Source organism: Aedes albopictus, chromosome 1 (assembly GCF_035046485.1).
Source record: "Aedes albopictus strain Foshan chromosome 1, AalbF5, whole genome shotgun sequence".
NCBI lineage: Eukaryota > Metazoa > Arthropoda > Insecta > Diptera > Culicidae > Aedes > Aedes albopictus.
The window spans coordinates 139,438,395-139,452,879 of record NC_085136.1 but is presented as its reverse complement, the minus strand read 5'-3'; the positions used below and the strand labels follow the sequence as shown (position 1 = coordinate 139,452,879).

The 14,485-nt window shown below is 40.6% G+C and overlaps 1 protein-coding gene across 1 annotated transcript; it reads right to left on the bottom strand.

The window, feature by feature from the left end:
* Nucleotides 1-2,953: 2,953 nt before the first annotated feature.
* On the bottom strand, nt 2,954-6,132 carry LOC115261124 (uncharacterized). The gene is made up of 3 exons (XM_062855520.1): nt 5,056-6,132; nt 3,230-4,975; nt 2,954-3,162 (listed from the first exon to the last, which is right to left on the bottom strand). The coding sequence occupies exons 1-3, from the start codon at nt 6,130-6,132 to the stop codon at nt 3,115-3,117; spliced, it is 2,871 nt and encodes a 956-aa protein (XP_062711504.1). The 3' UTR covers nt 2,954-3,114.
* Between the last annotated feature and the right edge of the window lie 8,353 nt (nt 6,133-14,485).

Genomic DNA, 14,485 nt, shown 5'->3' with positions numbered 1-14,485 from the left:
GCTACTGTTCCTCATCGTAATCGACGAGATCCTGGTAGGTGCGATTGACCGTGAACCAAATCGTGGATTGCTGTGGCAGCCCATTATCATGGAGCACCTAAATGACTTCGAACTGGCTGATGACGTTGCTCTCCTAGCTCAACGGCGCTCTGATATGCAGAGCAAGCTCGATGATCTTGCCAATCGCTCCTCAGCAGAAGGTCTTACCATCAACGTCAACAACACCAACTCGTTGGATGTAAACACGGTCAACCCTTCCAGTTTTAACCTTGTAGAAGCTTACGAAGAACCCCCACGGTGTGTCTTAAACCGTTATTAACAAAATAAAATACCCATCTAAGCGGTACCCATCATTTGAAAGATATGGTATCCAGGTATCATCTCTGAAATTTTGGAAATGTTTCATGGAGGGAATTGATAGTTTGAGCGATTTGAAATTTTAGGGCGATTTTTAATGAAATTCTCTTTGAGCTATTAATATTCAATCGTGGTTGTATCACGATCGTGGCCATCAACCTGTCCCTCATAAATTAGGGACTCAATACTCGAAACGTTTGGTATTCGAGTATTCTTACTGAAAATTTGATAACGGTTTATCTACGATATAAAAAATTATCGTGAATTGAATTAATCCAAATCCATAGGTTTTACAGTATTTATAGCAATTAATCAGTTACTATTTACTACAAATAACCAAAACCAATTCAAATGCCCGCTGTTGTAGTCAATCACAGCATTCAACAGCTGGTTGAAATAGGATTTAGATGTCTGGAACATACGATATCTATCCCATGTTTCTTAAAAAATGCTGGGAACGCTCTCAGTAGCTTGCTCTCCGAACACATCAAGAGATTTTCCAGTATGTATCATCTCAGACCAGCAAATGGAACTTAAAAATATGAAACTGAGAAATTCGGCAAATTAAGGGTCTTCCATATCGTTCCAGACCTAGCCTTTAAGGACAGACTTGTTAGAATCCCAAAATGGCCGCCACAATGGCTGACTTTGACACCTACTCACGATTTCGAGGGCACAAATCTCTTCGTAAACAAAGCCAGCGCACCTGATCTTCTTATTTTAAGCTTATTACAAGTGAGCAAGAACATAATAATAAAATACACTGTTGTGTGAAGCTTGCGTCTTGAGATTTGTGCGTTTGAAGTTCTGATGCACTATTGAAACGGGATTTCAAGGCGTTTGTCCTTAACGTGGTATAGTCTGGATCGAATATATCTATGAAACACGCCCTGTAGATGTCTTTGTAGAGTTTTAATGGCTGAAATATAATTATTATTAAACCATCATTGTTAATTAAACGCTTACATTTAAAAGATCGTGTAGCTTAGGACCTCCTTCAAGAACCATCACAGTGTTCATTAAATTACGACATACTTTTCCTGTGAAGCCATACGTTCGTTGCCGATGTCTCACAACAGCCATCATGGATCACAACTTTACCTTTTCAGGACTTGCTTTTTTGGCGGCTTTGTACAATGCGTTCCAAGGCTGGGGAGTGGCAGTGAATATCAACTCCTGCTCCATACCTAACTAGGGGCTCATTTTCACAACAAACATTGAGTTTTGCTTACAAATATGGATGTTTTCGCGTGCAAGATTGATGACAACGCTACTTCACTATGCCGTGATGCTAATAAAAATCGCACAACTAGGGTATGTGTTCCATCAGTAATCTCACGCACCCATTTTCATCCTATTCGAAAACAAGCGATTACGGCACCGATTGATTCCGTTCTTTTTGTTTTCATGCGTGCTCACTCCTAACAAAAAATATAAAAATAAGAAACAAAACAAACAACGCTTCTATCCTTTGTTTTTTGTAGGATGAAAATGGGAGCCACATGCTTAATAAGGGAACCAGTACCCTATTTTCTTTAATGGCTGACTCGCTTCTATACATTACAAAACATGCTACTTTCGCTTCTCAATTTCTGGTAAGCATTGTTACAGATCCGCTAGACGTCCTTTGACCAATGACCAATCATATACCACGTTGATTGCAAAATTTGTATCAATTTCCTAAAAGCTTCATTTTTAGCGGTTCCACGTTAAGCAATTCTGAGAATACACTGAGAAATCTCTTGGTAGGTTTAGAGAGCAAGCTACTGAGAGGGTTTCCAGCGATTTTGCCGAAACATGGGGGAGATATTGTAGGCCCAAGATATCGAAATCCTATTTGATCCAACTATTGAATGCTGCGATTGACTACAATAGCGGGCATTTGAACTAATTTTGGTTATTGTAGTAGATGGTAACCGTTTATTTGCCATAAATACTGTAAAAAACTATGGATTTGGATTATAAATTCAATTCACGATAACTTTTGATTTCATAGATGAAATGTTCTCAATTTTGCACTAAGAATGCTCGAATACCATACGTTTTGAATGATGAATTCCAAATTAATGAGGGACAGGTCGAGGGCCACGATCGTGATACAACCACGTTTGAATATTAATTATTCAAATATATTTTCATTGAAAATCACCCTAAAATTTCAAATCGATCAAACTATCAATTCCCTCCATGAAACATTTTCAAAATTTGAGAGATGATACCTGGAAAACTACTATATCTTTCGAATGATGGGTACCGCTCAGATGGGTATTTTATTTTGTTAATAACGGTTTTAGACACACCTTGCCGGAACCAGCTGTGGGAGCAAAAGCGGGAAAGCTTCTGGATAGTATCATGAGAGTGGTCCATAAAGAAGTTCCGACAATCACCCAGTAATTTGGAGATAAACAGCAGGAAAAATCGCGGGAAGAATTGAGCAAGGATCTATACTACACCACTAGTAGGAATCCTAACTATTCACAACTTGTAGGAAACACTACTTTTATTCATACCGAGCGCTTTGTATACTACAAACAATGTTGTAGGGTACCCGACCAAAGTCCATGTGGTGGGCATTGATTGGTGGTGTTGTTATGGCTGAGATATAGGTGGCGAACTTCTCTTTTCGTGTAATGTAGGGTATACACGAACATACTGGCCCCTCAGAAACAGCGTTTCTGTCATAACCCGCCATGTTCGATATTCGCTTTCTATCTCCTCTTTTGATAGTTGATTGGTGACGGACGATGACTTGCATACTCACTCCACGGACGATTTGTTTTGGTCGGTTGTCGAATTGGTTAGACGCTGGAAAATTAAGACCCGGTAGCGTAGCGGGTTTTAAGAAAATTATTTTATTTGGACAGGTTCTTACCTTGTCCTTCATAATAGAAGGCCTTGTATTTTTCATTTTAGGTTCTGCTTCTGGATTCATGGTCGATGTCTTGGCGAAAGATTGGTGTCCACTTGCGGTTTCGATTAGCTGATTCCCTGCCAGAGTGGCAGAGGGAGGATTCGTTGGCGAGTAGAAAGTTGTGCTGGATGTTCGCTTTTTCTTGAATTGCTTCCGAAAGAGGCGGACTAATTTGTCGATGCTGGATTCTTGATCATTCAACGATGGTGTACTACGACGTCCGTTGGAATTGTTTAGTTGGTGAATGAACTTTCTGGCCCCTGTGAACGAATGCCCTTGTTGAGGAAATTTGGGCAATCGAAAACGTTCCAGTTGGTACCAATTGCGTCGACTCGTTGGGTAGGCCTCGTTTGTAGAAACAGAAGAGACAGTATTCGTGGCTTTGGTGAATGAAGCGAAGAAGCTGGCTGACTTGCATCTGGTTTTTGATCGATCAGCGCTCATTAGAGAACAGAAGTCGATGGAGGGTTCTGCACAATGAACGTTGAGATGCAATCCGAGGGCTGATGCTGGTGGTTCGATCTTTCGATAAGCACAGTGTTCGGCGATGATTCGATCATTGTTGTTAAGAATCCGATGGTGAGATGCGAAGGTGGTCTGCATAGGCGGCTTACGAAGGGTGGTTGATGGGTTCCTTGTGCTCTTCCATTTAGCCGACGGGAAGTCGTACACACTTTGTACGATGCGATGTGATGTTCGTTGTGGTATTCTTCGATGAATGGCGAGCTGGTTAATTGACGTGTCGGTAGTTGATAGATGATTTCGAGCGTGTATCGATGAATGGGCTTTATTGACGGCATGGGTGCTGGCCAGAGATGAGGTGTGTTGATTTAGAATTCCGTGTTGGACTGTTGGTGGATCATTTCCTCTAGAGGTTGTTTGACGAGCTGAGCCGAATGATTGCTGAAGTTGGTTGGTAACTGGAATTGCGTTGGACATTTTGGGAGTTGAAGATAGATTCTCCGGTAGGCCGGTTGAGTACGCTGTGATGGTGGCTAAATGAGCGACGATAGGAGTTGATGGACGGGTTGTTGATCTTCCCGATACCACCCAGCCGAAGACGGAATTGACGAGCACTGGTTGGTTATGGCCAAGAGCAATTCGCCCAGGAACACGGAAGAGCTCAAAGAAGATTTCGGCTCCTATAATGACGTCTACTGGGTTGGTGTCGGCGAATGTAGGGTCTGCCAGATGAATGCCGGGTGGCATGTCCCAGGCCGAAGTGTCGACTGATGTCGCTGGTAGGTCGATGGTTACGCTTGGCAGAACGAGGAACTCGACGTTGGTGGAGTACTCGCCAACTCGAGAACGAATGCGAGTGAGGAATTTCTGCTTCGCATGGGTGGATGCTTGGCCGATGCCGGTGATAGGGAGGTGAATGTTCTTTCGATGAGCCTTGATGCGGTGGGACAAGCGTTCAGTGATGAAGCAGCATTCGCTCCCGGAGTCAAGGAGCGCACGGGCGACGTGCTTCACGCCGTCGTCGTCGATGATGTTGATGACCGCAGTAGCGAGGATAATTGTCTTCTGTGGGTCGCCTGCAGAAGCGCAACTTACAGTTTCGGTGATCGTAGCGGATGCAGAGGTAGATGGTTCATGGTTTCGCTGGTGATGTCGTCGAATTTGATTGATGGAGTTCGGTGGACTGCGATTTCGACGAATCGGAGATTCGTGCAGAGCTGGGTGTGCTGTCGTCCTCGGCATTTTCTGCAGGAAGAAGATGATACGCAGTCTTCTGAGAAGTGTCCCTGCCGCAAACAGTTACGGCAAAGTTGATGTCGGTTAACTTCGACCTCCTTTTGGTCGGTAGACAGCTTCGAGAAGGCTTCGCAGAGGTAGAGCGGATGGTGGCCAGAACAGATGATACATTTTCGTGGAATCGTTGCAGCCTGATTAGCTCCGTGGCTCGAGACCGGCCGCTGACCAGGTTTTTTCGATAGGCTGGTTGGCTGAGCGTCGGTGGGCTTGGACGGTTGGATCGATTGAAGAACCGTGACTCGTCGTTGAAGGAAGGCTGTCAGGTCCTTGAAGGAAACGGCGTTTTGAGAAGCGGCATGATCTTCCCAATCTCTTCTGGTCGTTGGATCTAGGCGTGTGCTGAGGATGCGTATCAAAAGGATGTCCCAATGCTCCGTCTGTACTCCAAGCTGTTTGAGAATTCGAACATTCGCCTCGAATTTCTCCACCAAGCTATGGAGTTCGGTGGCAGATTCGCGTTTGAGAGGGGCGAATTCGAAAATAGCGTCCACGTATGACTGCTTCAGCCGATCGGTGTTCTGAAAATGGTCCAGCAGGAGATTCCATGCCACCGGGTAGTTGATGGCACTGATTGAGATGGACTGGACTAACTGTAGGGCCTCGTCTGCTAGCGATGATCGCAGGTAGTAGAATTTCTGTATGTTGGACAGAGCGGTGGACGAGTGCACCAACGATACGAACAAGTCGTGGAAATTTAGCCAGTGTTCAAGCTTGCCGTTGAACACCGGGAGTTTGACGTCCGGTAGTCGAACCTGCGATGCAGACGGTAGCGATTGTGGTGGTGCAGGATTGATTGGAGAGAGGGTTTCATTGAGCGGTGACTTGTTGTGTGCCAGAAGAAAGCCTTTGATGCGGTAGTAGGCGGTCTCCAGCTTAGACCGCTCTTCGAGGAGGGTTTCCAGGACAGCCTCGTCTAGGGTCTCAAGCTCGTTCTGGACTTCGTTGTAGTCTGCCCACAGCTTCGTAAGACGTTCAAGCCGCACGGGTACCTCGTCGGCCTGGGTTTCCTCGTCGTATCCATCGACGAATAGCTTGATAAGGTTGAGTGATGTAATAAGGCTCTTCTGCCGCACCTTGAGGGACTTCAGTTTGCGGTCGTTAGACATGATGACGTCACGAGAAGGATCTGTAAAGTATAGACCAGCGTAGCCCACACAAAACGGAAACTAGCGATATAGGAATTGCAATTACCTCCTAGAGGCAACTAATTTGCCTTGTATTGATTGGGACACGTCGTTCGAGAGCGGGATAATCTGATCGGAATCGGTTCCGGAAGGAGTGCTTCTTCGACGGAACGGTCGACTTCCAAGATGGCGGGTTCACTGTAGAACTGTCTGGGTTTCAATGGCAGCTTCACTCTGGTGGTTACTCACAGGCGCTGGACTGTCGGACTAGCGGAGATTCGACGCTATCCGGCTCGAAGGACCATTATGTCGAGAGCACAGCGAGCAGCAGCAGGACAGAATTGGCCGTTGGATGATTCCTCAGTAGTCATGCAGGACGGTTCTTAGCTTGGTGATGGCGGATGCAGTAACACACTGATACACACGCGTTACTTTACGAAAAACACTTTCCTTTTATTGGTGAACTATATACAACTTAACTTTATTACTAAATAACTAAACAGTTCAAAAATTAATTTAAATATTGAAATTCACTGTAGACCTCTCCACAATTTTCCGTATACAGTTATTTCACTTCTCGTGATGACGTCGAGATGGTGTTTCGCAGCAAGAAAGAGAGCGATATCGAAACGTCTATTGCTTTTATAGCATAGTGTCCCGGAAGAAGGTTCTACGCCATGCTGAACTTCTAGATGCTTCTTTTGGGCCTTTATCGTTGTCGATGGATGTGGTGGGCATTGATTGGTGGTGTTGTTATGGCTGAGATATAGGTGGCGAACTTCTCTTTTCGTGTAATGTAGGGTATACACGAACAAGAGGAAAACTTGAAATGTTCATCATCTAGATCAATACTAAAATATTTCGCTGATTCTATGAAATGGTTTACAGTTCACTCTGGCTGGGTGCAATTTCAGTTTTTGTATGTTCTGCAAAACAGAAATTTTGAATTTACTCCAGAAGCTGTAAGAGCTGTAAGATTTTTACACTGAAGGTAGATCATCATATTCTTCATCCAATGTTAAAGAAAACTCATTTTTTTCAAAAAAATGGTCTTTGGTTCGGTTTAGCGCTTTTACTTATAGAAAAAGTCCGGCGATAATTCAAACATTCCAAAAGGCATGACCAAATCAGAGCTGAATAAAAGTTTATGGCTAAATATGACGTCACATTTGCATAAGCAATCTTTGCAGGTGCATTCACCCATCCACCTGTTGGTAATCCATAACCGTTAAACCGGGACAGGTGGTGGCACAGCTAATAAATCTAACCCTCCGTACAAGTATGGTCCCTATGGTCAAGTCAACCAACAATAGGTCATATTGTTGAAATTGTTTTCTCGTGTGCTTCAGCTTTTCACTCAGTCCCATACAGTTATATGTGGACTGTACTGATGATGTACCGCTGGCGCTGCTGGAAGCCCCCCGCTTTGACGTCGTATAGTTGACGAGGAGCTTCTCTAGGAGCTCCTCCGCGCCCGCGGTGAAATAAATATGCATCTGATGCAAATAATAAATGTCTATTTAGGTACTTGGGCCTGCCCACGGCCCCAAGAGGTACGTTTCATGAAAGTGGGACGGCACTAAAAGTGATCTACCACCGCCAGCCAACCCCCCGACACCGACTGGAGTCAAAGGAAATCCATTAGATGAGAGATTTGAATAATTGCACGATGTTCGCGGTTTTTTTCAGATGCAAAATTATGCACAGACTGTAATATTGGACAATCGATTGTGAGTGCAATAAATAGGTTTTTGGTGGTCCGTATCCGCAATTCTTGGATGCTTATTTTTAGGGTATATGAATCAAATTTTCCAAATTCAACAAGACACGCTCAGTATTATCCGTGTATACTTAGTTATAGAAAAAGAATAAGGAGTAATTGATGTATTAGATAGAGTATTAGCACTTTGCTTAAGATGGGTTTCGTTCCCTTTAGTATTAGTCCAATAAACTATTATTTAAAAAAACTGGATCTGCAATGTTATTATACATACGATTATGAATTTAAATAGTGTTTTTCCTAGCCCAAAATCTTTTCATACTGGAGTTCTGACTGCAAAGTGTTGGTAACATACCTGAAAAGAAAATGAAAGAAAAAAATGAGCTAAGGTGCCATTAGACTGTTTGTCATTAGGTCAAATATTTGTTATCGAAGTCCGACGTTCACCCAAGGTTGCTATGATTCACGTTGTGTTGATCATTTGTTGGACTTGTTTGGCCAAATATTTGTCATGTCAAATGGGATCTTTAGTATTAAAAAAATAAGTTAATCATCAATCTCAAATAAACCAATCGTTTAAATTCCCTAAGGAACATACAACCATCCATACAAACAAATATCAAACGTCACCGTTGGTAGCACCTTCTGTAGAGCTAACGTGATAAACTTTACACGGAGAGACGAAAATACCCAAAAGTGAGTTCTTTCCATCCAACTTCGGGGTTGCGTGCGTCAAGCCAATTTTGAGTTGATGAAATCGATGTTTTTGTTGGGTTGTTCCCGCTTGCTTCCATGTGAAAAAATACCTAATTTTAAGTTTTTTCCACCCAACCGAAATTTTGACTAGGTTGTATTCACTCAAATTTGAGTACTGTGCTAGAAACTCAGTGTTGGCTTGACGCACGGAACTGCAAAAGTTGGGTTGTTTCTCTCTTCACTCTCTGACAACAATAGAAAGAGCGCATGAAAAGTGAGATGAAAAAGAATTCAAAATTGAGTTTAAAAGTACCTAATTTTGAGTTTTCAGTTTCTCCGTGTATATATCCTCGTAATGATCCTCGGCTTCACGCACGATATCGATCTAATTTGTATAGATTGTAGGGCAGTACAACCAGCATGTGAGGAATTCCACGGAGTCATGCCAGTCGATCCTGAGCGACCATTTCAAAAATATCTGAAACTTTGCACAGTTTTTCAATTTCATATAAATCGCCATTTTTTGATATTAAACCTTCATATTCACTCACGACTAACTTTTCAAAAGGGTGTATGCGAAAATAGTTCTAAAATATTCTAAAAGCTATACAGCAAAAACGGATTGTTCGATTGTTATAAATTTTTCAGCAAAGTTAGATAACTAAATGATGATTCCTTAGAAAATATACACTGTAAAAAATTTCTTTTTCTACTTTGAAAAAATATGATATTTGTCACAAAAACTCAAATATCTCAAAACCCTATCTTTTTACCAACTTCAATTTTTTAGGGGATCAGCTATCTACCATAAAATTTTGGTGATGGTAAACTGATAAACAAAAAAGTTATGACATTTCAAACATTTCACAATTTTTACATTTAGTAACAAAAAAAATTTTTTTTCTGTGTAAATTATTTCGAGAATTATATTTTGATGCTGATTTTATTGTAAAGGCTACCGCCTGAATTAAACAAGTTGTTTTCATGATACTTTAGTTTGATTATTCATAATTACTATAGTATCTATTTGAAACTTAGACGCGATCCAGTGTTGTGATCAAAAATATTGAGATTGTCATACTTTTTATTGTACGTGACTGGTGAAAAAATCCCTTGATAGTGTTGAAAAGCTGTTGATTATAAGAAAAATGGAATTGAATTTATTTTTAAGACAAAAGCTGTATAATAAAAGTTTTTTATACGCGTATACGTCTAGTTTATCCGCAAAAAAAAATCCCTCTTACACACTTATTTCTGAATTGCCTGTTCGGTACTTTTTTGACGAGATTATAACAGCAGTACGATCTCGGTAGTTTCGGTAATCGATTTTACTGAGGCTCAGTAAAACAACTGTCAAAATCGTATGGAAAAGGTAAACAATGCATTTTTGCTGAACGAGTTCGGTGCTCAGCAGTTTTAATCTCGTCAAAAAATTACCGAACTCGGTAATCAAAATTAAGTGTGTAGAGAACAGACTTTATGATCGGAAGAATGCGAGTAACTTCAACAACAACAAATGCATAAGAGGTACATACCACAGACAAACAGACGAAACGCCTAGAACAATTTTAGTGAAAATTCATCGCCCAGTTCACACTATCACCACCTGGTGGAAATGTTTCACGAAACACTGCGTTGTGCAATATCGTCATCAGAAGGCGCTAGTGTGAAACGTCAAACGCAAAGAAAAACGATGGGCGCTCTTCTTGTTATGAAAGCCACAACCAAGATTCAAAATGATCGTTGAAGGCGTGGTCAATGAAAATTTCGCCAGTGTTACGTTTGTTTGTCTGTATACATACCTGACAATGCTCACGAAAAAAACAAAAAAATACTACCGCTATGAATATTAAAAATTGTATAGTATTTTTTTTTCTTCAGCCACCAAGTAAGTTAAAATTAATAAGTGATTTTGTTTATTATAATCTAACGAACAAGATGAACAGTCGCTTTCTCAAAGGTCTTCAACTCAACGCTCTCTTGTAGACCGTTTGATGAAAAAAAATGTTCAAAAGAGTTACGAAATCTCACCGAAAGCACCATAGATAAACTGAAAGAGACTGGTTATGCCCAAATGTCCACATTGTGTACAAAATTACGCATTTGCACGTCCTGCCGTCTAAAATTTGACAAACGAGCCATCTGTATATCATCGGTAAAGCAGGGCGCAGGAAGTTCGAAAACGACAACAACTGAGAAATTGCCATCAGCGACATCTGTTTAAACAATTTAATTACGCCCCTTTTCAAAAATGCCCTGTAATATTCTTCAACATCTATACCCATTTCAATATTTTTAACGTTGCAAAACACGCTTTCAACATTCATCTTGAAGAAGAGGGAAAACACTTGTCCTCAAATGTAACAGCAAATTAATGAATAAACGACTAATGCGCGGAGGGCGTGATAAAATCGGAACATTACGGTACATAGTATATTATATGTATATATAATATATAATAAAACCAACTTGTTTTACTCACGCAAGGCCATTAACAATAAAATCAGCATCAAACTTCAATTTCCGGCCGAAAAAATTTACACTAAAAAAAATTATTACTAAATGTGAAAATTGTGAAATGTTTGAATTGTCATAATTTTTTTGTTTATTTTCATGGTAGATTGCTAATACAATGGACCGTTTTCTCTAAAAAATTACGTTGGTAAAAAGATAGGGTTTTGAGATATTTGAGTTTTTGTGACAAAAATGATATTTTTTAATGTTAAAAAAGATTTTTTTCACAGTGTATATTTTCTTAGGAATCGCCATTTAGTTATCTAACTTTGCTGAACAATAAAATCAGCATCAAATCGCGATTCCCGGCCGAAATAATTTACACAGAAAAAATTTTTTTACTAAATGTAAAAATTGTGAAACTTTTGAAATGTTATAACTTTTTTGTTTATTAGTTTACCATCACCAAATTTTTATGGTAGATTGCTAATACAATGGACCGTTTTCCCTAAAAAATTCAAGTTGGTAAAAAGATAGGGTTTTGAGATATTTGAGTTTTTGTGACAAAAATGATGTTTTTCAATGATACAATAGATTTTTTTTCACAGTGTATATTTTCTTAGAAATCACCATTTAGCTATCTAACTTTGCTGAAAAATTCATAACAATCGAACAATCCGTTTTTGCTGTGCATATTTTTGAATATTTTTGAACCATTTTCACATACACCCTTTTGAAAAGTTAGTCGTGGCTCTAAATAAAAATTTGATATCGAAAAATGGCGATTTAGATGGAACTGAAAAACTGTGCAAAGTTTCAGTTCAATAGAAAATCATGAATTAAAAATTTTCCTTAATTTTGATGCTGTTGCTTGGAATCGCTCATGTGGAGGTGACATTATTTCAGTCGACATTTCCTAACCAGTCCTCTCTTTCTCAACGTTTTTTTGGAAAGAAATTAAAAAAAAATGTATGGGCCGTAACACTCTCTCGTACTCCCCCTCCCCATAGAGCGCTACGTTATTTGTTAACGGCACTAGAGGGAGATGGCGAGAATAGGTATGACAGTGACAGCAATCTGCATAGGTACTCCTGAGTGGAACTCGTAAAAAATACATAGGATCATTTGAGGAATATGAAGGAAACACAGCTACAAAAATTCGTGGCATTCCTTTTGGAAAATATGGTAAGCAGTTGCCCTCTTCATTCTTTTAGGTTTTTTTCCAATCAAAATTGTTCGTCTACTGGCCAACAGTAAACTGCTCCTGGTTCAATTCAACAGTGTCCGCCCAAGCTGTCATGCAGAACTTCAATGATGTCTTCGTTTCCGAAATTCATGACATAAAAGTCATGAAATCATAAAATATTCCACTACATGGCTGCGAGTCATTATTGATATTATGACGATAATGACAGTTATTATAAATATTCCTTATCCTTTTCATAAAACAAAGTCATGGTTGCCAAACAATGAGTCTACTCTTGCTTTCGTTTATCGAACACCATGGGCTATCAAATTTGATTGGGTAAAACGAAATATTTTGCATGAGTCATTCATTTAGATGTTAATTGACCAATTTATCCTTTGATTGCTTAAAAAATATATTGCCGTGCTCAATGGCATGCAGTCAAAACAGCCCAAAATCGCATATTTTGCCCTATTAATTGAGGTATAGCGCAAAATTGTAACGTGCTGGAGCAAATCTGAGCCCGGATTCGAATTCAGCGGCCCAAAATCTGTCAGAGACACATAAGTTTGCTCTTGAGACAAAAAAATGTTGCGCTGTGATATCAATCATACCATCAGAGCTAATTCAACATCCCCGAAAGTCCGCGGCTAAATCGTCAATAAAAGCTTGACTGGTACGACTTTCGTCTGCAATCAGATGCCATGTGACGAAATCGTGTTCGTTATTTGTCGTTGCGAAAGGAGATAAAAGCGAATGACGAAAACTATAGCTCCCTGTTTTATTTTCGGTTCATCCTCGTCTTGGTTTCTTTGTCGGTCACTGATGATGATGCAAGTGACGGAGTTTTATTTGCTGACGAACTTTTTAATTTTTCGTCGTTGGTCGTTGACGAAACAGATGGTTACCAACCCTGTTTCAGACATATCTAAGTGAACTATAATGGTAGAAAAATATGTCTGAAAGTTCATCCTGGTCAATGCCTGGTCATAAGTGCCTTCGAGTAAGTTTTACGGATATTCCGGGGAACCGGTTCCGGGGTCAATTTTTGAATATGATTTAATACCTATCATCATGCGACACCTCAAACTTGGAATAGTTTCAGTTCAACCGATTTTCCGGAACTCGTTCCGAGGCCAAGTTTTGAAAACGGTCCAATACTGTCAAGCGGCATTTCAAATATCGCGGTTTTCGAAATACACCATTACGTGCTAGTTGTCTGAAATACTTCTGGCCATTTTGGACCCGGGAAATCCGTATTCCCGAAAACCAGTTCCGGTGGTTCCAGGATTTATTTTTCGAATTATACAAATACCGTCAAGCGACACCTCAAATTTCTTGAGTTTTTGAAGAGTCATTTTGCGTTATCCGAAACATCTGCTTCTGCGATTCATTCAAGGACCGCACCGCACCAAGAATTTCTCTAGGAATATTTGTATAGATTTTTCCAGAGATTTCTCTAGGTATTTGTTTATAAATTTCTCGAGGTAATCCTTCAATGAACTTTTCTTAGGATTCCTCCAGACAGTCCTCTTAGGGTATCACTAAAACTTTCTGCAGAGGTTCCTTCAGCAACTCATCCAAGGATTTTTCTAGACATCTCTAGGGTTTCTCTAGAGATCCCTATTGAGATTTCCTAAGGAATTCTTTCAAGACAATCTTCCTGGTCTTCTTTCAGAAGTTTATCCGGCGATTCTTCCAGGAATTCCTTCAGATGAATTCTTCATGGGATTCATCTAGGATCTCGTTTTGGCCTTCTTCTTCTTCTTCTTTATGGCTCGACGTCCCCACTAGGGCTTGGCCTGCCTCGCTTCAACTTAGTGTTCTTTGAGCACTTCCACAGTTATTAATTGAAGGGCTTTCTGTGCCTGCCATTGCATGAATTTGTATATTGTGAGGCAAGTACACTATGCCCAGGGAGTCGAGAAAATTTTCCCGACCGGAACGGAAATCGAACCCGCCGTCTCCGGATTGGCGATCCATAGCCTTAACCACTAGGCTAACTGGAGACCCGTTTGGCCTACCTCAAGAAATTCCAGCTGGGATTCCTCAGCCAATCCTGCTTCGGTTGTTCTAGCAGTTCCTCCTAGGACTCTTTCAGCTGTTCTAACTGGTGTACCTCCATGGAATCTTCAGGGGGTTTCTCTTGGGATTTCTTTTGGCATTCTTGCTGGAATTCTTTCGGGCAACCGTTCTGGGTTCCTCCAGAAAATTCTCCTGCAATTCTTTCTTAGGCGTCGTCATAGATTTTTTCAGATTCTTTCAGGGATTTCTCTAAG